This window comes from Sarcophilus harrisii, chromosome 2 (assembly GCF_902635505.1).
Source record: "Sarcophilus harrisii chromosome 2, mSarHar1.11, whole genome shotgun sequence".
NCBI lineage: Eukaryota > Metazoa > Chordata > Mammalia > Dasyuromorphia > Dasyuridae > Sarcophilus > Sarcophilus harrisii.
Window position 1 is genome coordinate 586,521,828 of NC_045427.1, and position 23,977 is coordinate 586,545,804.

Sequence of the window (23,977 nt, forward strand, 5' to 3'; positions counted from 1 at the left end):
TTTATCTCAAGAATTCTGAGCTTTATATATCCAAAGTAAGTTCTAAAAATTTGGTGATTTTTTTTTTTTTTTTAATTTTTTTTGGATGGGGAATCATTAAAAACAACCTTTTCTTTTAAAGAAGAATATCGGAAGGCAGGTACATGGGATGATATAGGAGTTCTTGTGGAAAAAGAAGAAATCAGTGAAGGCATTTCCTTTTTTGAAAAATTGTTCTTGAAGGTCCACATTGCTGACATAGATTAATTTTAACAAGTATTTATTAAATATGGCACTATGCATGGGATAAGCTACAAAGTTTAGGTAATCAAAGACAAATTAGTCTTATCTCTTCAGGTAGCCTTGATGGGAAATGCTGTGACAATAGTTGTTATAATCTTTACAAACTGTTAAGCCATTGGAGTTGATAGAGACAATAATTATCTAATTTGGCATGGTTCAATATGATTGATTTGATCTTAGAAGGAGATATTTTGTTTTTTTTTGTTTTTGTTTTTTTTGTTTTGTTTTTGTTTTTATTTAATAGCCTTTTATTTACAAGATATATGCATGGGTAACTTTACAGCATTAACAATTGCCAAACCACTTGTTCCAATTTTTCACCTCTTACCCCCCACCCCCTCCTCCAGATGGCAGGATGACCAGTAGATGTTAAGTACATTAAAATATAAATTAGATACATAATAATTATACATGACCAAAACGTTATTTTGCTGTATAAAAAGAATCAGACTCTGAAATATTGTACAATTAGCTTGTGAAGGAAATCAAAAATGCAGGTAGGCATAAATATAGGGATTGGGAATTCAATGTAATGGTTTTTAGTCATCTCCCAGAGTTCTTTCTCTGGGCTTAGCTGGTTAAGTTCATTACTGCTCCATTGGAAATGATTTGGTTGATCTCGTTGCTGAGGATGGCCAGGTCCATCAGAACTGGTCATCATATAGTATTATTGTTGAAGTATATAATGATCTCCTGGTCCTGCTCATTTCACTCAGCATCAGTTCGTGTAAGTCTCTCCAGGCCTTTCTGAAATCATCCTGTTGGTCATTTCTTACAGAACAGTAATATTGAAGGAGATATTTTGGGCCAGAACTTGAAACAAGGTACTAAGTACAACTGATTAAAAATGTTTCTGTTCACATCTTTAAAGAGCTCATAAGTATCTAAGTACTCAATGGAGTTCACACGTTTGGGAGATTTCAGGGCTTAGTATGGCTAAGTATGAGAAATCTGAATTCACACCTCCCTTAGGGTCAGAGAGCACTCTGGGAGATAACCCAGAATCCCTCTTTCTCCAGAAGGAGGAGTTAACCTTTGGGAGATCATATATATACAGGAAGCTCTTGGAGCTGGAGAGAGTTTTTTTTGGGACCATTGCCTGGGGTTGGAGAGGAGCACTCTGGAAGGAATTTCTCTGGAACATTGACTGGGGTCGGAGAGGAGCACTCTGGGAGGAAGCCCACAAGACCTATCTTCGAGGCAAGAGATTCATTGCATCTTCCAACTTGGTGCTGGCTGGACGCTGAAGAAAGCAGAGGCAGAAGCCAAGGACAAAGCTGCAAGATCTCTTGGAACCAAGCAGAGAGATAGGCCTGAGCTAACTGGGCTGTATTGAAGGACACAATAAAAGATCTGAACTCTTATCACCTGGCTGTGTTTTGGAAAAAGAACACCCACAAATAGTGACACAAAATATTCACATGAAAAACTGGAAATGCCTTTTGGTACCAAGTAAGCTTCTGGATATAATAGAACTCTAACCTTGGAGATGAGTCAGACAATTGATCTTTGCATCTCAGTCCTACTATTTACTAACTAGTTGTCTTCGGTTAAATTACCTATCCTTTCTGATGAATATTGAAGCATTTAAGTTTACTTTGTACCTGGCACTACACTACAAGTATTGGGGCTATAGATTTATTTTTGAAAAGGGAGGTTCCTGTCCCCAAATAGATGGCATTTTGCTGATATCTAGGAAAAATTTCTTTGTGAAATGAGGATGGTACTTATAATATCTCAAGATTATTGTGTAAAAATGAGAGGGGGTACCAAAATGCAGCCTGAATGGAGAGAGATGCGATTTGAAATGTAGGAAATAAGATTGTTTAAGTAAGGTGGGTCGAACTTTATTGAAGGTCTTGAAAACTAGCCAGATAAAGAATAACATTGTATCTTAAGTTAGGTTTCTAAGAACATAATGCCTTAAGGACTAGAAGAGGCAGGGCCTCAGATGAGGTAGGAGTCTGTTGCAATTATAGAAGTGTAAGGTATCCAGAGACAAAAGAGAAGACTAGAAACAAAGATCAAAGGTCTCTGATAAATTTTATAATATACTTATCTTGTTTGAGTAATTCATGAGAGCTAGTTTATAGAAGCTCTAGTATGGATCTATTTTAGATAATGAAAACTAAAACTAGGCATCAACAGGTAGTTATTGAGAAGAAAAGTTAGTGGTGAATTTCTGTGGGCATTGGTATGGGAATGAGTCATCTTTAAGGGGAAGAAAACTATAAAGCTTCTGAGTTTTCTGGACACTAAGCAAAATGTGAAAGTGATAGGAAGCTATCAGAAATACCTACAAAGCTATTTTGAGTTGTAGGATTGTAGCGGCTGTAGGTTCAAGTTAAGCATTTTGTCATCTTTATTCAAAGCTGTACAGAAAGATCTAAGTCATCCTTGGAGTATTTTTAAGGCTTCAAGTCATGGAGCAGCAAGTGCCAAAAGGGAACTAGAAACACACCAGAAAACTGCATCCCCTCAGTGAAACCATATTCTGTACCTCAAGAAAGTTTTTAGAGATGGAGAGCTTGACAGGTAATGGGCCAGAGAAGCTTGTTTCCTAATCTGAAACAACTGTATTCAGAACAGATAAGAATAAGAGGAAAGGCAGAAAGCTTAGCAGAAACAAAACTGATCTTGAAGTTGGCAAGATCTGCATTTAAATCCTATTTCAAACCCCTGCTATAGGATCCTCGGCTTTATTTTCCTTATCTGCAGCAGAAATTTTATATTTCATTATGGCTCTAAATTTAGAATTTTGTGACTCCTCTTGTCTTCACTTTCCTAGTTTATAAAATGGGAGTGCTCAAAGTACCTATCTATCTGCAAGGTTGTTTTGAGGATTAAAACATTTTGCTTATCAAAGGAATGTTGGGGAAGAAAGGTCCTTTAAGTCTAAAGGAGCCAAATTTAGGGCAAAAGGAAACTTAACTATTACTGAACTTCTGGTGCTGTCAACTGCCAATCTTCTGCAGCACAACTTTATTCCTCTAATTGAACAGATTAGAAAGTGTCGATCAAAAGCTTTAAATTCTATTTTTTAGGAGCAGTTCCTAGAGCAATTTATCATTGTTTGACATTAAGCTAACCAACTTAATAAACTTGATTATCTCTTTTCTGGTGATTTTTTAATTTTTCTTAGCTGCTAGAAGTGGGAGAAATTGGCAAATGACAGCTACAAGTAAGAGTCATCAAAAGAATATCAAAAGTCCAGAGGCTGCCTCTGCTTTTCTTATATATTTAACATGGGATACGCTTGTTCTTCATTTCTGCTGAGTATGACATGTCATTAATAAGTTTCATTACTTTTCAATATGTTTTCTTTGGCAAAGTTGCAAGATATATTTTTGTTTTTACAAGATTTGCATTAAAAGTGATCTGAATAAAAAGATAGATTTGGGTACTTAAAAATCTCAGTTATTTAAAAAGTACACTTGGTTGACTGACCATCTTTCCCCTTCAGCACTGTCAATTATGTAAGATTACTGTACCATTTCACAAACAGACAACTTGTTGCCTGAAGGAGATGCTGACTGAAAAAAGTGGCATTAAAAATTGTAGGGAAATCACATGATGAACTATTTAAATGAAACTAGGACTTCAGGAGTGTATGTGCAGTGTCTCATAATCTTTTGAGGCAAAATATCTCTTGGCAACACACCAAAAAAAAGCTATAAAAGCAGTTGGTCACACTAATATCTGTGTAAGCCAAATTGATTGCTCAGATTTGGGGTTGTAGTTGGTTGTGAATGGAATAGTATAGCTGACTGAGTTTTGTCTTGGGGTTAACTATTGTGGTCTCATAATTTATAATATTCTCAAGTTATCTAAGATCTAGAAACCAGGATCTCTGATTATCTCTTGAAAGATTATAGAGGAAGTTTTTGACAACTACTAAATCAAAGAGCTCCCACTAATCAAAAAATGAGTCAGCTTGTTATATTGAGAGCTAGTTTTTGAGAGCCTAGAAGACCTGAGTTTTATCTTGCCTTTGATCTTTATTGACTCAGACTCTGTTGCACATCATAGTGCACCCAGGAAACTCAAAAGACAGTAACTTGCAAAGAAGTTTTCAAATTCTCAGAGATTTCTGCTATTAAATTCCAAGATCTTGCCTTGTGTTGCCTGTTGTCTCAAATTAATTAAAACAGAGTTAGAGTATAAACAGGTATATTATAGACAAACATACTTCTTTTGAGGCTTAGAGAAGCTTTAATAATTTTAAATTTAGTGTTTATTTTGGGAAGTATTTCATTACTACAGTTTACCTTAAGTTAAGGCTATCTCCATTTCTTAGGATTCTACTCTTTTTAATTAGCCAAGGCTTCTTTTTCTACACTTAAAGAGAATATGTTAATCAGAAAAGTATCTCTTCAATTAAAGGGGGAACCTGGAGATTGGGTTATTTGTCACTTAAGAAAAGATATAAGGAATTAGCCTCTTTAAAGGCAGGGACTGTTGAGTATATTATATATTATAGACACATAATGTTTGTTGTATTGACTTTTCAATAACTTGTTCAATGACCCACTATTAACCTTACCTGGAGAAATGGGAAATAATAATCATAAATTATCACAATCACTAATTGTAATTATAAATCATAAATACCTTAAACAGTTTCTCTGTTACTAAGGCAGAGACATTCTCATATTCTTTACTGAGAAATAGCATAATATAAAAAAAAGCTTGGGCCCAGAAAGATAAGTTCAAATCCAGCCTTTGCTGTTAGTTATGTTCTTAACTTTGCTGAACCTCAGTTTCCTGATCTGTAAAACAGACATGAAAGGATTTTTCCTTGTTTCATAGTTGTTGTGAGAAGTGTGTGAAAATTTTAAATACTGCAAATCTGTAGACACTATTTGAATGTTAACTATTATTATTACTTTAAGTTCAGCATTAACCATTAGACTAATTCACCTATATAATTTCAGGATCCGTTAGCTGGCATAATTCCACGTACACTCCATCAGATATTTGAGAAACTTACTGAAAATGGGACAGAATTCTCAGTAAAAGTATCATTGCTAGAAATCTATAATGAAGAACTCTTTGATCTACTTAATCCATCTACTGATGCTTCCGAAAGACTACAAATGTTTGATGATCCCCGTAATAAGGTAACTTTTTATTTTCAGACTGAGACTTCTCTAAAATTTTTTGTGACTGTTCAGTTCATTTGTTATATTATTTTTTTGTTCTTTGCTTTCCATATTTGGTCAGAGAGGAGTAATCATCAAGGGTTTAGAAGAAATTACAGTGCATAATAAGGATGAAGTCTATCAAATTTTGGAAAGGGGAGCAGCGAAAAGGACAACAGCAGCAACTTTAATGAATGCATATTCCAGGTAAGAATTGTCTTAAGGAAAATTAGTAATACAATATAGTTAGGGGACAAGCATTTAAGCACTTCGTGTACACTAGGCTGAGCTCTGGGAATATGAGGGAAGGCAAAAATAATCCCGTATCTATCAAGAAGTTTTTCCTAATGGGGAGACAATAAGCAAACCACTATATCTTGAAGGTGTATATGGGGTAAATGGGAGATAATCCATTTTATCTTTTCATAAAGAGGAAAGGCATTAGCTGGGAGGAGGGTTGCCAAATAAAGCTTTGTGACACAGTCAGATTTGAGCTGAACTTTGAAGGAAGCCAGGAGGCAGAAGTGAACATATCTCCAGAGGTGAGCATCAAAACTTCAGATTTATGATTTGTCTACTTATTTAAAAGAAATGATTGCTCATTATCCACAAATACAAATGTTTCAGAATACAAACACTGCAATATAAAAAATAGGGTTGTATATAAAACTGAACTTCTATTACATAGTCTATTTTGAAAAATGTATTTGAAAAAAACTTTTTTTTCCTGAGGCAATTGGGGGTAAGTGACTTGCCCAGGGTCACACAGCTAGGAAGTGTTAAGTGTCTAAGGCCAGATTTGAACTCATGTCCTCCTGACTTCATGGTTGGTGCTCTATCAACTGTACCACCTAGTTGCCCCCAAAATGTAAATTTTTAACATGATAGTAACAAAATTGCTGTTTGGTTCCCTTTATAAACTTGTTTTCTTCTGTACATATTTTTAATTTTTTATGGATCTTTTTTCTTTTGCATCTCTTTCACTGTCGTCTATTGCTCCACCCCAATACAAGTCTTCTCTGGCATTAAACAAATATAGTCAAGCAAAAATATGAACACAATTACCCAAGTCTAAAAATGTATGTCCTTAATGTTTTCCTCACTCCTCTAACCCTGGAACCCCCACCTCTTACTTTGGCACTTCTCCAAACTCCCCACAAATCTTACCCTTATTTCAGAGTTGTGAGAAGTATGTGAAATTTTTAAGTACTTTGCAAATCTGAAAACATTAATGTCATCTTTCATTATTACTTCACCTTCAGCATTGACCATTAGGCTAAGTCACCCAACATTGTTGTCCCTGTTTGTCCTCTGTTCTGGATCCAATGGCCAGATAGAGATCAGGATGATTGGAGATGACCAAGTGCAGTGGGAGAACTTGGACTTTTTAAGCTAAGGTCTTTAACAGTTCTCAGCTTAACTGAGGCTGTACCCATTCAGTGATTAGTGCTAGGTAAGAACTAAGTCAAAGAATCTCCTCTTTCACCTAGTGAAAAAAAATTTTTTTTAAATAAATGGATGGATGGATCCGGGAGGGGAAGACCCTCAGAGTTTCTGGCAGAAATGAATGCAGATTTCATTCATTCATTCATTTTGTATCTTGCCACTGGACCAGATGGTTCTGAAGGGGAAAGCAAGGTGACTTTGCACAGCCCTTCCTCACCTAAATCCAATTCACTTGCATGTCATGGTATCTCCTCTCTGATGTCATGGTCCTCTTTCAGAACAAAAGACAAATAACCTCTGTGAGTAAAGTTGGCCTGGAATTGGTCAGTTGGAAAACCTCCTTTCTTCCTCCTTCCTTTCTTCCTTCCCTCTCTCTGTTTCCGTTCCCTTTCTCCCTGTGTGTTTCCCTCTTTCCTTCTATTCCTCTCTTTCTCCCTTCTTTCTTTTTTCCCTCCTTCCTTCCCTCTATCCACATAAGGTATCATTTCTTACTTACATATGTTCTTAAAAGCTTCCCTCCCCCTCCCCCATCTTTTGTACCTCTGAGCCCTTCCAAGATATGTTGGGGTTTATTGATTTCATTTATTTCTTAAGGACCATGTCTTAAACCAAAATCAGTGTGATTCTAATTGGCCACCAATAGGTCCTAAGCTAAGCCCCATTTGGTCATTGTTTGTGTCTTGATTAATCCAATATTATAATTTCAAGAATATACCACAGCTATCAGCTGGTACAGGAAGGTCATTGTGTCCACTGTTCTAGCTCTGCTGCCATCTTGTGGTCTTACTTTGAATTGTAACTGTCATTAGGGAAAAGTTTCAGCCATTTTAATGAGTCAGGCCTACACCAAAACTCATTCAGCAAAATGTCCTGAGATTTATTTATTTATTTCAAGTTCTCATTTTTATTTTTTTTTATTTATTTTGTTTTTTTTAATAGCTTTTTATTTATAAGTTATATACGTGGGTAATTTTACAGCATTGACAATTGCCAAACCTTTTGTTCCAATTTTTCCCCTCCTTTCCCCCTCCCCCTCCCCTAGATGGCAGGATGACCAGTAGATGTTAAATATGTTAAAGTATAAATTAGATACACAATAAGTATACATGACCAAACCTTTATTTTGTTGTTCCCAAAGAATCGGACTCTGAAATAGTGTACAATTAGCCAGTGAAGGAAATACAAAATGCAGGCAGGCAAAAATATAGGGATTGGGAATTCAATGTAATGGTTCTTGGTCATCTCCCAGAATTCTTTGCCTGGGTGTAGCTGGTTCAGTTCCTTACTGCTCCATTGGAACTGATTTGGTTGATCTCCTTGCTGAGGATGGCAAAGTCCATCAGAACTAATCATCATATAGTATTGTTGTTGAAGTATATAGTGATGATCTGGTCCTACTTGTTTCACTCAGGATCAGAAAATAAAAAATGCAAGCAAACAATAACAGAGTGTAATTGTTATGTTGTGGCCCATACTCATTTCCCAGTGTTCTTTCTCTGGGTGTAGCTCGTTCTGTCCATCACTCATCAATTGGAACTGATTTGGATCCTCTCATGCCCATCAGAATTGATCATCATGTAGTATTGTTGTTGAAGTGTATGATGATCTCCTGGTTCTGCTCATTTCGCTCAGCATCAGTTCATGTATGTCTCTCCAAGCCTTTCTGTACTCATCCTGCTGATATTTCTTAAAGAACAATAATATTCCATAACATTCATATACCACAATTATTCAGCCATTCTCCAATTGGTGGGCATCCCTTCAATTTCCATTTTCTAGCCACTACAAACAGGGCTGACACGAACATTTTTGCAGGTACAGGTCCCTTTCCCTTCTTTAATATCTTTTTTGCATATAAGCCCAATAGTAATACTGTTGGATCAAAGGGTATTCACAGTTTGATAACTTTTTGAGTATACTTCCAAATTCTGAGTCAGAGATTAAGTCTTGAATAGTTCCCAAACATCTTATCTTTCAAATACAATTCAGTTAAGTTTAAATAATTATCATTGCCATTTGAAATTCTGATTAGCAAGAGTTCTGAAGGAACTAGTAGATTAGTTGGGTACCAAAAAGCAAGATTAAAAATATACTTTTAATGCTCCAAGTCATTATTAATCAGAGAAATGCAAATTAAGACAACTCTAAGATACCACTACACACCTGTCAGATTGGCAAAGATGAAAGGAAAAAATAATGATGATTGTTGGAGGGGATGTGGGAAAACTGGGACATTGATGCATTTTTGATGGAGTTGTGAAAGAATCCAATCATTTTGGAGAGTAGTTTGGAACTATGCTCAAAGTTATCAAACTGTGCATACCCTTTGATCTAGCAGTGTTACTACTGGGCCTATATCCCAAAGAGATTATAAAGAAAGGAAAGGGACCTGTATGTGCACGAATGTTTGTGGCAACCCTTTTTGTAGTGGCTAGAAACTGGAAACTGAATGGATGCCCATCAGTTGGAGAATGGCTGAATAAATTGTGGTATATGAATATTATGGAATATTACTGTTCTGTAAGAAATGACCAACAGGATGATTTCAGAAAGGCCTGGAGAGACTTACACGAACTGATGCTGAGTGAAATGAGCAGGACCAGGAGATCATTATATACTTCAACAACAATACTATATGATGACTAGTTCTGATGGACCTGCCCATCCTCAGCAACGAGATCAACCAAATCATTTCCAATGGAGCAGTAATGGACTGAACCAGCTACGCCCAGAGAAAGAACTCTGGGAGATGACTAAAAACCATTAAATTGAATTCCCAATCCCTATTATTTATGCCCACCTGCATTTTTGATTTCCTTCACAAGCTAATTGTACAATATTTCAGAGTCTGATTCTTTTTGTACAGCAAAATAACGTTTTGGTCATGCGTATACTTATTATGTATCTAATTTATATTTTAACGTATTTAATATCTACTGGTCATCCTGCCATCTGGGGGAGGAGGTGGGGGGGGTAAGAGGTGAAAAATTGGAACAAGAGGTTTGGCAATTGTTGGTACTGTAAAGTTACCCATGCATATAGCCTGTAAATAAAAGGCTATTAAATTAAAAAATAAAAAAATAAAAATAAAAATATACTTATAGCAATTTAGAACAGGGGGAAAATTGTCACTGAATAATGCTTTATTTCTTTGACACAACCTTTAGACTAAGATTAATGTAGTTCATATCTTCGTAATTCAAATCTAGGTTCATGTCTTCATAATTTAAATCATAATTTATTTGCTATCTTGTAACCATGTTAATATCATAATGTTTGTTTTGTTTTCAGCCGATCCCACTCTGTATTTTCTGTTACAATACATATGAAAGAAACAACAGTTGATGGAGAAGAACTTGTTAAAATTGGAAAGTTGAATTTAGTGAGTATCTCCTTGTGAACTTGGATGCTAACTTTGTAGATCTTGCACCTTAACATTTCACATTTCCGAATAATCATTTTGATATTTGCCTCATATTGGTAATGAGCTATTAACTGTTAAGTGTTAAATACCTCACTAACAATTTTAATATGAAATCTGAAAGCTCTAAGTTCAAACCTCATAGATTATTTGAATTCATTATGATTTTTTTTTTTTTTTATCCTTTTCAGGTTGATCTTGCAGGAAGTGAAAATATTGGTCGTTCTGGGGCAGTTGACAGAAGAGCTCGGGAAGCTGGAAATATTAATCAATCTCTTTTAACACTTGGAAGAGTTATTACTGCCCTTGTTGAAAGAGCACCACACATTCCTTATAGAGAATCCAAACTAACTAGGATTCTACAAGATTCTCTTGGGGGTCGTACCAAAACATCTATAATTGCTACAGTTTCCCCCGCATCAGTCAATATAGAGGTAAAAACAAAAAAGCATCACTTTGAAAAACTTTTGAAAATATTGTATCTATAAATTTTTTTTCCAGATTATGAGAAAATAATTGCTTTTCAAGTAATTAACTCATTCATTTGCAAACTATCCATGGGAAAATTACCGACGCCTAAAGTAGCAGCCTGCTATCTCTTCAATGATGTGTATTTGCATACATGTGTGTAAATAGAAGAATTTAGAGATTTTATTAATGATCTGGTGGCATGTAACCTATTTAAGAGTAGTAATTTTCTTTTTTTTTTTATTTTTATGTCCAGCATCCTGGTACCTAGTGGTAGTTATGATTGTCTGATTTTAATTTAATATCTTCATATGACTCCTGAGGAAGCTGAGGTTCACTGTTTTAATGTCTCAGACAGATAGTGGCAGTGGTTGAATCAGAACATGGCAGGTCTTTAGACTAATAGCCACTGCTTTTATTGCACACTTCGATGCCTCAAACTTATGGCAATTTTCTTAGCTGAAAAGTATCTACCACTTTTCTGCTCTTTCCACTTAATATATTCGTGTGGGAAATTGTTTTGCTCATAATTAACAGTTAGTTAAGCGAGAAGCTATTATGTGTTTTTGTTTTTGTTTTTTTACAAATATACAAGTATGTTAACTTTTGGCTTTTGGTGTTGCTGAGCTTCAAAGGAAAACATCTGGTGCTAGAAAAAAAGAAGCAAAAGAGAAGGCGTGGTTTGCCCCTTTATTGTCACCATTGTTTTGCTTTTAGTGAACAAAATAAGATCTAGACTATTTGTAAGACATCGTTTCCTCTTGGAAAACATGAAATAAATCCATTCTGTAGGTTCTGTTGTTCAGTCATTTTTCAGTTGTGTCTGACTCTTCATGACAGAAGATATTTCTTGACAGATATACTGGAGTGGTTTGCATTTCCTTCTTTGGTTCATTTTACAGATGAAGAAACTGAGGCAAAAAGATTGAGTGACTTTTCCAGGGTTACATAATGTCTGAGACCAAATTTGAACTCTGGAACATGAGTCTTCCCGAGTCTAGGCCCAGCATGGAATATGCTCTTGTTGGGTATAATATTTTTTTTCAGCAGATTTCCTTGTATTGTTTGATCCTATTTATACTTCTTACCAAAGATTTATGGTTACTATTTGAATTAAAGATTATATCATTGTGGATGGAATTAGAAGATCCAGGACTCTGAAAATTGAAAGTAGAGGAAAGTAAACACATATTCAAATGTTTCAGCGTAATGCTCTGTCTTTTGTTCCCTTTCTACTTTTGGCCTTAGCTAATTGGATTTCCTTATAATTTGTATGTGATTGTAAGTTATGTTAGCTATCATGTAATGATTACTAGTAAAGCAAGAAACTGTGCAAATAATAATAGTCATTTATTTGTTCTTTGTATAACAGGAAACATTGAGTACTTTGGAATATGCTCATAGAGCAAAGAATATAATGAATAAGCCTGAAGTTAACCAGAAGCTCACCAAAAGGGCTCTTATTAAGGTAATTATGATTTCTTAATTAAATAGTGTCTTTTGTTGACAAATCGCAGAAGAAGGTATTAGAAAATAAATTGTCATTCCTTAGGTTTTTTACTACAAAATGATAATGTTTTTAACCCAAGTTGACATCATTAAATAACTTATACAAGCTTATTTTCTTAATAAACGGCTTTCATTTTGATATGTCATTTTGTAAAAATCTTTTTTGATGAACAGAAATGTAATTTTCTCTTTTTTCTACTTCCACAACTCCATTGAAAAAGAAAATAGTCTTGTCTTATCAGACAAAACAAACTTCAATATTAATGTACAGTGTATCTCATTTTACACCCTGAGCTGATTATCTCTTTCAGGAGATGGGTATAATATTTTATCATTAAGTTCTTTAGAAATCATAGTTTGCCGTTACATTGACTAGAGTTCCTAAGTCTATAAAAATAATTTGTCTTTCTACTTTATATATGTTATTGTATAAATTGTTGTCCTTATTATGCCCGAATGACTATAAAATTGTTCATATCCTTTGATCCAGCAGGGTCACTAGTGAGTCTGTATCCCCAAGAGAGCATAAAAGAGGGGTAGCTGGGTGGCACAGTGAACAGAGCACCAGCCCTGAAGTCAGGAAGACCTGAGTTCAAATCTGATCCCAGATACTTAACACTTACTAGCAGTTTGACCCTGGGCAAATCACTTAACCCCAGTTGCCTCTGCCCAAAAAAAAAAAAAAAGTGAGAGTTCATAAAAAAGGCAAAAGGATCCACATAGGCAAAAACGTTTGTAGTAACTCTTTTTGCGATGACAAGGAATTAGAAATTGAGTGGATGCTCATCAATTGGGGAATGACTGAATAAGTTGTTGTATATGAATGTAATGGAATATTATTGTTGTATAACAAATGATGAGTATGCCGATTTTTAGAAAAGCCTGGAAAGAATGACATCCACTGAAACCAAGTGAAGAGAACAGATTTAGGAGAACATTGTACATAGTAATGGCAAGATTGTGTGATAATAAACTATGACAGATTTATCTCTTCTCATCAGTAGTGATTCAAAACAATTCCAATAGATTTGGATTAGAAAATGTCATCTGAGGGGCAACTAGGTGGTGCAGGAGATGGAGCACCAGCCCTAAAAACACTTCTTAGCTGTGTGACCCTGGGCTAGTCACTTAACGCCAATTGACTCATCAAAAAAAAAAAAAATGAATGAATTAAAAAAATAAACAGGAAAGAGAACATGGCATATGAATTCAGAAATTATGGAGACTGTATGCAGATTGAAACATAGTATTTTCATTTTCATAGTATTTTTATTTCTTGTAGTTTTTCCCTTTCGTTTTGATTTTTCTTTTACTCCGTGAATAAAATGGAAATATGTTTAAAATGAAAAAAATGTTTTTTCGTTTTCCACCTTACTTCATCTGTATTAGTTCATATAAGTTGTTTCTCTGAAACTGTCCCCTACATTATTTCTTATGGTTCAATAGTATTTCATTCCATTCAAATGCCATAATTTGTCCAACCACTCACCAGTTGATATGTACCCTAAGTTTCTAATTCTATCACAAAAGGAGTGTCATTATTTAAGACATAATAACCGATTTCTAATCTTAATGTAAATTATATAAAATCCTTTTACTGAGTGCCAAGACAGTGTCTACCTCTGGATAATCAACTTACTTACCTAAATTTATATTAGGAGTGCTTTGTAATTTGACAGATTGTTTCAACAGTTAATGCCCTGTTATACTACTTATACGTAAATAGTACTTATTTATTCTCATATATTTTGAGCATTTACTCACTTTGATAGAATCATAGAAGTTTGAGTTTAGAAGAAATCTTTTTTTAATTAAAGCTTTTTATTTTCTTAATATATACATGGATAATTCCAACATTCATTGTTACAAAACCTTGTTTCTAATTTTTCCTCCCTTCTACCTCTACCCTAGATGGTAAATAATCTAAAATATGTTAAACATATGTAATTCTTTTATACATATTAGAAGAAATCGTTACAAATATATCTAACCCCAACTTAGTTGAAAGTTCCTTCTTTAAAAATCTATCTTATTTTTATTGATAGTTTTTGTTTTTATGTCATATTCATCTTCAGTTAAATCCCTCTCTCTTCTCTATCCAGCAAATCATCCCTTGTAATGAAAATTTTTTTAAAAGGGGAGGAAGGGATAAAAGGTTGAACAAAAGACCAACAGACCCACGTACAACATGGCCTTCAATATGCATCATCATCCATCTCCATGATTCTCCACTCTGCCATGAAGAGAGGGAGGCTCCTTTTCTCTGTTCTTTTCTTGTACCTAAATTACAAAACTCTTTCCAGATTAATCCTCATATTAGACTGAACCCAGCTGAAGTTCTTTAGCTGATCAAGCTATGTAATTATGGGGTTATTCTGGCTAAGGTAAAAAATCTTTTTTTTTTTTTTTTTCAGTGCGTTTGCCAATAGGCATTTCACCCAGAAATAGCAAATAGGTTTAGAAGAAAGCTTCTAGATTTATGACTCCCTGACCTTCAATTATTTCTTTGGCTAGTTTAAATGGACCCAGTATCTCTATCAGCGTTTTCCTCTATAGCTCTTAATATTCCTGTTCCAAATGCATGTTTGTCCCTTCTTGAATCAATCATTAGAAATTTATTTCTCAAGTCATCTAGGATTTATTGAGCCGTCATGAGCATCACAGATACCAGAATTTATAAAATAATTAGGGTCTTTATAGCAGCTCTAAAAAAGAGGCTATGGCCTCTTGTTTTCTCATCAGTCATTTTGGGGTCCAGGTTTGGATCTCTTATTACACATAATGTTTCATGTGTATAAATTTTAAAGATTTGAAGATAAATATACATTTGCTTTCACTTAGAATATGAAATGAATTATTATTCAAGTCATCTACAAGGTGAAAGTTTATATATTTACAACTAAAAATATTTCAGATCATACATTTAATTGGCTAGATTTCTATGAAGGTACTTTTGAAAACTTGGTTTGTATTTTTTTTTTAATTCTACTTTTTTGAAGATTATATGCTTTCTTGGTTGAATAATGTAACAATGAACAACAGAGTTGTAGATAATGTTTTTTTCCTCTTGATCTTTATAGTAATTCATTCTCTGCATTTTGAAAAAATTGAAAATTTTTGAATATAAAATAGATAATAAATTGATGCATAAAAATAATTTTTATTACAGGAGTATACAGAAGAAATAGAGAGGTTGAAACGAGATCTAGCTGCGGCCCGAGAGAAAAATGGAGTCTACATTTCTGATGAAAACTATAAGTGAGTCCTCAGCTTTAAAACAGATGAAACCAGATATAACATTTTCTTGTATTTATAACCACAAGGCACCTTAAATGTAGGGAGGGAGGAGGAGGGGGGAAAGAAAAAAAGGAAGAGAGGGGGAGAGGAAGATGTAAAGGGATTATTAGTTTTGTTTTGTTTGAACCTAAGTTATATGTCTAGTAGCAAGGGGTGACTATTTCAGAAAAAGTGGTTTGTGCTTGATAAATGGAAAATGCTCACAGACATCTTTCCAAAAATAAAATGAGATACTTTTAGGTAATGAGTTACCCAGCTGTGAGACTAAAAACCAAAATGATTAATGCATGGTTTAAAACAGTATATAAATAGTGCTGTTCTCCAAATTTTTAAAATTAATAGAAATGAAAGATATTTCAGTATAGGATATTCCTCTAGTCAGATATCAGCCTGTCATGAAAACAAGTAATGATGAGAATTACATGGTTAAGTTCTCAGATATTAGTATCATTAAAATAATGTACTCTGGTGAGGTCATGCTTCAACCCTTTTGCAATTTAAGCACATTCTTACCTATGTTATAATTATGTAAATCAACCTATAACATAAATATTCTGGTTGTGCTCACTTCAGTCTTGTATCATTTTATACAAGCCTTCCCAGGTTTCTTTAAAACTATCTCTTGCCTTTTTTCTTTTATAGCACAATAATGTTCCATCATATTCATAAACCATAATTTAACCATTCCACCATTGCTGGGCACGTGCCGTGGTTTCTTGTTCTTTGCCACTATATAAAGAACCACTGATACGTGAATCTTTCTTCTTTTATATCTTTAGCACATAAGAAAAGCTTGTCTTATTAAGGCTAATTTTCTATCAGTATTACTATATGGTATTGAATTGTAAAATATAGCTGTCTCTGAAGAATAAAAATGAATATCATACAGAGGGTAATGGTGAGGTGCCTCGTGGGTAGGAACATAATATATAACTAGTGAGAAACTATGAAAAATAATAGTAATAGATGTCATCAAAAAATTGCATGATAAAAAGAGGTAAACTTGAGAAAATGGTGAGCTCAGGAGATAGGAGGTTGATAACTAGTTTTCCTAAAATTTTATGTAGCTTAAATTAACCATGTTACCTCTTATGATCATTTCTTTTTTTTTTCGTCACAAATTCTTTTCCTATCCATAAATTTGACCAGTAATTTCATTCCATGCTCCACACTAATTTGCTTATGATATCATCCTTTATGTTTATTTCTCATACCCATTTTATTCATATTCTTGGTATACATTGTAAACTGTTGATCTATGCTCAGTTTCTGCCACACTTCTTTCCAGTTTACCCAACATTTTTTATAATCAAAATTAACCACTTTACATCCTGGATTTTCTCTATAGTATGCTTGTTTTATGAACTAAGTTGATAGCTAGAGTATCTCCCTGATAGCTTTGTAATGACAGAAAGGAGACCTACAGTATGTTGCATGTACTCTCTTTGGCAAACTTATAGTGAGAGAGTTTGGATTAATCTTAAACAAAATTGACAGGCATGCATAAGTTTTAGCATGCTTAGCTAAAAGGAATTCTTAAAACAATGAAAATCCGAGTTTTGTTTGAGAGCTTTTTGAAATCTATGAGGAGGCCTAGAAAATGCTATTTTATATCCCAAAGTCAGAATTGAAGAGGTACTCTTAAGTAGCCAATTTTATATTTATTGAAAATGTTCCATAAAAAAGTGAATGAGTGTGGGCTCTTAGTAGTTTTTCTCTTTTTTTTTTTTTTTTTTGCTAGGTTTAATGTTTTGTTTTTTAAGATGTTTAAAATGGAAACTTGTCTATACTAATTAATATAAATTTCTGCACTGACAATAACTGCCAGTTGTGGAGAGGATTCTCATCTGATTCTTAACATAAATAATTCACAAGTGATATAAAAAACTCACCAACAGAATTAGTTTCTTTATTTGTAAAATAAAGGATTTTATCAGATGATCTTTTAAGATTCCCTTCTATTTCTAAATTTGTCTAATTACTAGTATAGAGGAATTTTGAATAAACAAGAGATACCCCCTTAAAAGAAACTCTTACACTAGAGCTTATAAATATGGAATAGAAAATGTCAAAACTAAACTAAGTTTAAAGTGACAGTGTCAGTATGTCTCTTACATAGATCTTATTCCCAGGGAAGTTACTTCTTAGAATATTGCTTTAAGCTCTGCTTCTCTTTTAAGCATATAAATCATATAGGATCTGAATTAAAAATGAGCCTTGATTCTTTAGCCCTTTATAATGCTAATAACATTAGGCTGATAGAGTAAGTTTTACTTATAGCTTTTCTTATATCCGTAAGCACTACTTTTAAATTATATTTATTTTTAATTTTATTTAGGGCTATGAATGGCAAAATAACTTCTCAAGAGGAGCAGATTGCAGAATATGTTGAAAAAATTAGTATTTTGGAAGAAGAGCTTAATAGGGTACGTATCAATACATGTAAAGCAATGTATTTTTCTAGTAAGAAGTTGCCAACATTTTGAAAAGTTCAAAATATAAATGGCAGTGTTTTTTGAGAAATAAATGGGGAAAAAAGGAAAATAAAAGATAAAAAAAAATTTAAATAAGTATAGAGGTATTTAAACTTAAAAAAAATAAAACCTTGACTATGCTATACTATAGTAATATAATAATATTGTTATTATTGCATGTATTATTATCATGTTTTTTTTTTTTTTTTTTTTCTATGTAGAGATTTGGGCCAGTCTTGTCTATTCCATGTTTTCTCTTCTGTGACATGGAGTACTTCTCTGTTGCTTCAGTTCCCATAGATATTCCCAAAGATGCCTGTCCATTATATTCTATCCTTGGGAAGGATTTATAAATTGATCTTTGAAAACCATGCTAATCTGTTTTTTTTTTAAACTAAGATAATATATATACATACGTAATAAATTATTTTTCAAAACAGTTGAGATTAAGTGACAAGCTATACAGCTACGAAGTATTAAGTATCTAAGGGTGGATTTAAACTCAGGTCCTCCCAATTCAGAGCCAGTACTCTATTCACTTTGCCATCTAGCTGCCCGATAAATTTTTTTAAAAATTAAAGAATGAAAATCTGCATCTTTTTCCTTGAAATATTTTGTGGAATGTTCAAAGACATTATGAGAATCCAGTGATTTTTCTTCCCCCCTCTCCCCTTAGGAAAAAGCTAGTCTTATATATTTGTTGTTCTGAGCTCGAAATCTAAAATCAATCAAGTCTCATAGAAATAGACTATATTAATCTATATGCAATAGATATAGATCATAGAATCAATTTCAGAGACAATATAATGGAAAGCTGAAATGGATGTGGGGAGAGGAGAAAGAACTAAATGAATAATTCTGAGATTTTGATACTAGAAAAACATTGTCTTTGAAAAGGGGAAACCTAGGAGAGCTCTGGTGTGAGGAAGAATTTGACTTTATACATTTTTAATTTAGAGTAGCATCAGGACATCCAAGTGGAGATGTCTTCAGAGATGCAGTTAGTTATACCTGGAGAAAAATAGAGCCGGATGGAAGTGATAATTGCAGCTAAGAATATCTAGATCAATTTATGGAGAGAACAGAGGACCAGGAACTTAACTTTGATTTACGATCATATTAGTGGGGTCAGTGGAGGGATTGTTATCAGTGATTACAACAAAAGCAAGAGCCCATGCAGGGTAATAGACCTAGTACAGTATATTAAGTAAGCCCCAGTGTTCTTTCTGTTACCTCGTAGTATTAAGAGCTCTTATGTTTATTGTCATTCGGTTGGAATAACCTTTCCACATACTTAAATCTATAAAAATTAGACTTAATTCTTTTTATTTTATCGTCCTTTTTAGGTATAACTTAAGATATATACCTCCTTGTTTTTTTCCACTAATAGAGTTACAAATGAAATTTCTTTAAATGAGGGGTGTTTTCTACTAAGAATTATTGTAATTATTATAACTCTTAAAATTTATGATTCTGAAAAACAAAACCCTGTAATTGTCTTTGTGAGAGGAAAAATTATGAAGTCCCTTATATATGTCACTTATCTATCAAATATTTTTTGAATACTTGTGCTCAACACTGGGGATACAAATACAAAAGAGATATTTTGCTTCTAACATTTAGCTTTAAATGTTAATGGGAGAATCAACAAATAAAGAAAAACATGTACACTATAAACACAGTTAATAAGTTCAAACATGTATATGGCCATTTGGAAGGGAGAATACTAGCAGTCAGGGTGTTCAAAAAAAACTCTATGAAGATGATACCTACTGTGTCAAGGGGAAACTGCCTCTCCGAGGCAGTTAGTTTCAACTATAGAGGACAGCTAACATAACTGTCGACTGTTGTCATAACTGGGGGCAGAAAGAAGGCTAGTACAGCTAGATTGCTTAAGGGGTGTGTGTATGGGATGGGGTGATGCCCAATGAACCCAAAAAGATTTAAGTAAGGGCCAGATTGTAAAAGTCTTAAATTCCAAATAGATGTGTTTATATTGTATCCTAGAGGTAACATGAAGCTATTGTAGTTGATTGAATTAAGGGTGTCATATGGTCAGTTCTGCACTTACTGAAATTTACTTTGTCATTTTTCTGGAAGACAAAAGTGGGGAAAAACTTGAGGCACAGAGCCAATATGTCTTGATATTAGTTTTAGGTTAACTCAATATTACCAGCCAAGTAAACTTGGTCATGTTAGGTAGCCTTTACAGCCAACCACAGTATAACTACATTGGTAAAAGAAATTTCTCCACCTGGAAGTTTACTATACTAACTAAAATATGGTTAACTTAAAGCAAGTTAGCCTTGTATATAAGTTTGTAGTTTAACATTTCTGATATTTAATTGGAATGTTAATTGGCTAAATAACTTATTTTTTTAATGCTAAGGAGTCTAGGTGATTCCTAATTTTTGACTCGATTTAATGTGTAGTTGATAAAAGTAGCTGTCCAAATGTTTTTCTTGTGAAAAAATGTAATATTTGATGGTCTGGTTGGTCTTTTTAGGTCACAGATTTATTTGTAGATAACAAAAATGAACTTGAACAATGTAAATCTGACCTCCAATATAAGGAGAAAGAACTTGAAGATACTCAAAAACATTTACAAGAAACCAAATTACAACTTGTTGAAGAAGAATATGTCACATCTGTTTTGGAAATCACTGAAGAGAAGCTTCATGATGCCGCCAGCCAGGTTAGTCATTATCTTTTACAAAATTACAGAGTTTTGGTTAATTTCATTTTTTAGTCAAAGAAATCCAAGTGAAAAAATATATTTAGCTTCTTATGCACAAAAAATAAAATATTTAATCTGTCCATCAAAGAAGCCATTTGACAAAAAAGCTATCTTGCTATTTGTCTCTTAATTTTTAACAGTAATTGCTGATTTTTAAAAAATTGTTCTGGGTTTAACACCAAAAATGAGTAAGTCTATGTAAAAATAGAATTAAAGAAGAGTATTGTATATGATACCATGAATATTCCAAATCTTGCTTTTTAAAAACATGCCAACTTAACCATGTTGCTTTCTTGTTTGAAATATATTTTATTTGTTTTTACCTCACTTAGATTTCCCCCATTGTTTCTTTTCTTACTTCCTCCAAGATAGCCATCTTTGTTATAAGATAAAAGAATTTTTTCAAAAAGAAGAGATTCTTTGAAACTTTTAAAGAACAATAAGTAACTATACTATTCAAATTCTCAAAAGTCAAGAAAGAAAAGCATTTTACCAACACATATGATCATTAAAAACATCATTTTAGATCATATAATTATCTTTAGATTTAGGGGAGGAAATGACAGTATAGGATTCATTTGTGCTAAAATTACTATAAAAGTATAAACATGGAAGTTTTTAATATAATTAAAATGTGTCTCAAAATCAAAAGTAAAAACCACAAACATTGGGAATATACTGTACTTGGAACTTTCCAAAATGAAGAGGAATAAAGCAAGATTACCACCAAACTTTCCCAATAAAGAAGAGTAAAACAAAGTTTTACCACCTTTTCTACCATTATTTGATATAGTTCTAGAAATGTTAAAGAAGATAAGGGAAAGTGATTTAAATTTGGGCAAAATAGAGATTACATTATTATTATATGGTGATGATAGGGTGCTTTTCTTAGTAAATCCTGAGAAAAAACTAATTGATACAAGATATAAAGAAACAATTGATACTAATTGAAACTTGAATAGTATCATGCCCACAAAATCAATAGCATTTCTCTATAAAAACAAAATCCAAGAAGCAATTCTGGTAATCATCCCATTCTAAATCCAAAAGATTTTTCTTCCAAAGGGGTACTGTTTGTTTCTTTTTGTACTTCTTCTGTTCCTTTTTTGAATTTTTAAGTTTCAGTGGTCCTCTTTAATTTATAATTTTTTCTTTATTTTTTCACTGTTGCTACTCCCTCTTCTACTTCAAATTCTCCTCATCTAAGTTGAAACAAAATCTTGTAAGAAGCATAAATCAAGGAAAACAAATCCACACAAATGTCCATGGCCCAATATAAATGTCTCTTTTTCTGCCTTGAGTTTAATAATTACTGTTTGTCAAGAGATGTGAGTAACATCCTTTTTTTTTTTATCATTATTAACATTTTTTTTATTATTATAGCTTTTTATTTACAAGATATATGCATGAGTAATTTTCAGCATTGACAATTGCAAAACCTTTTATTCCAACTTTTCCCCTTCTTCCCCCCCAGCCTTTCCTCCAGATGGCAGGTTGACAAATACATGTTAAATATGTTAAAGTATAAATTAAATACAATATATGTATACATGTTTTTGCTGTATAAAAAGAATCGAACTTTGAAATATTGTACAACTAGCGTATGAAGGAAATAAAAAATGCAGGCAGACAAACATAGAGGGATTGGGAATTCTATGTAGTGGTTCATAGTCATTTCCCAGAGTTCTTTCACTGGGTGTAGCTGGTTGAGTTCATTACTGCTCTATTGGAACTGATTTGGTTCATCGCATTGTTGGAGATGGCCGTGTGCATCAGAACTGATCATCATATAGTATTGTTTTTGAGATATGCCCATTCTACTGACTTTTTAGGTATATTTCCAAATGGCTTTTGAGAATGGCTATAATAATACATAGCTCCAGCAGAAGTATTGGCTATAATAATACATAGCTCCAGCAGAAGTATATTAATGGTTGTCTTTTCTCCCATTTATCCTGTAGCAATTGTATTCCTTTTTGTTGTTATTGTCATCTTTGACAATCTGATGTTAAGTGAAACTTGAAAATTCCTTTGAATTATATTTATTTATTTAATAAATGGGGATTGTGAAGCTTTTTTTTAAATATAAAAAATTTTATATGTTGATAGCTTAGATTTCATCCTTTGATAACTCCTTGCTCATATCCTTTAATCTTTTATGTATTGGAAAATGTTTTTGTTTTTATATATTTGAATCAGTTCTTTATAGCTCTTGAAAAGCACACCTTTATCAAAGAAACATGTTGCTGCAAGGATTTTATCCTAGTTATTTTTTCCTCTTCTGGCTCTGTAACTTGCCTTTTATAAAGAAGATGGTGAAAGAGAATGTATGTAATCAGCACCAGTGGTTTGTAACTGATTGTTTCCATTCCACTGCTTCTTTTCTATTCCCCTTGCTATGACCACTATTACTGGTTTGTTTTTTTTCCTCTATTAATCTCTACTTCAGGATCTATTTTCTGAGTTAAGGTGGTATTACTTATGACTGTTCCCTTCCTAGTATTATCTTTCTCGTGTGTGTGTGTGTGTGTGTGTGTGTGTGTGTGTGTGTGTGTGTGTGTTTTCGAATTCTACTTTGTCCATTTGAAATGAATGTGGTTCATCTGATGTTTGTTTCCCCTGCTTCCATTTTCTCCAAATTTATATACTCTTCTTCTTATGTATTACAATTATGAGAAATAATAAGTTCACCTCTTTTTTTCCTTTCTTTGCTGATGTATTTCTTTTATCTTCCTTTTCCTACCTTTAAAGCTGTAAGAATCGAGGGAGTTAGGTGGCACAGTGGATAGAGCCCCAGCCCTGAAGTCAGGAGGACCCAAGGTCAAATCTGGCTTAAGAAACTTAACATGTCTTAGCTGTGTGACCCTGGGGAAGTCATTTAACCCCAATTACCTCAGCAAAATTAAAAACAAAAAAAGTATAAGAACAGAGAGTTTAGTCTTAGGTTTTCTGTTAACTTTATTTAACTCCTTTAAATGCCCTTTGAAACCATGGAAGATTCTGAAATGACATTTCTTTTTTCCCTTTCAAAATATTTTCTATTCCCTTTCTAATTGTTGAAATAAATTTATCCTTCTAGGTTTCTGGTGTGTTTTTTTTTTTTTTTTTTAACTTTTTCTCTTTTATCAGGAATGATTGACTTTTTCCATTAAAGGTCTCTTCTTTTCTTCTATATGATTATACTCAGCTTTGTAGGTTAAAA

General features: G+C 33.3%; 1 protein-coding gene across 1 annotated transcript in view; it reads left to right on the forward strand.

The window, feature by feature from the left end:
• Nucleotides 1-23,977, forward strand: part of KIF11 (kinesin family member 11) — a 59,466-nt gene that overhangs the window by 11,792 nt on the left and 23,697 nt on the right. Inside the window, exons 6-13 of the mRNA XM_003755270.4 lie at nucleotides 5,217-5,402; nucleotides 5,506-5,630; nucleotides 10,161-10,251; nucleotides 10,482-10,724; nucleotides 12,131-12,226; nucleotides 15,437-15,525; nucleotides 17,903-17,990; nucleotides 20,545-20,733. Of these exons, the coding sequence (XP_003755318.2) occupies nucleotides 5,217-5,402; nucleotides 5,506-5,630; nucleotides 10,161-10,251; nucleotides 10,482-10,724; nucleotides 12,131-12,226; nucleotides 15,437-15,525; nucleotides 17,903-17,990; nucleotides 20,545-20,733 (1,107 nt within the window). The remainder of the gene's footprint in view (nucleotides 1-5,216; nucleotides 5,403-5,505; nucleotides 5,631-10,160; nucleotides 10,252-10,481; nucleotides 10,725-12,130; nucleotides 12,227-15,436; nucleotides 15,526-17,902; nucleotides 17,991-20,544; nucleotides 20,734-23,977) is intronic.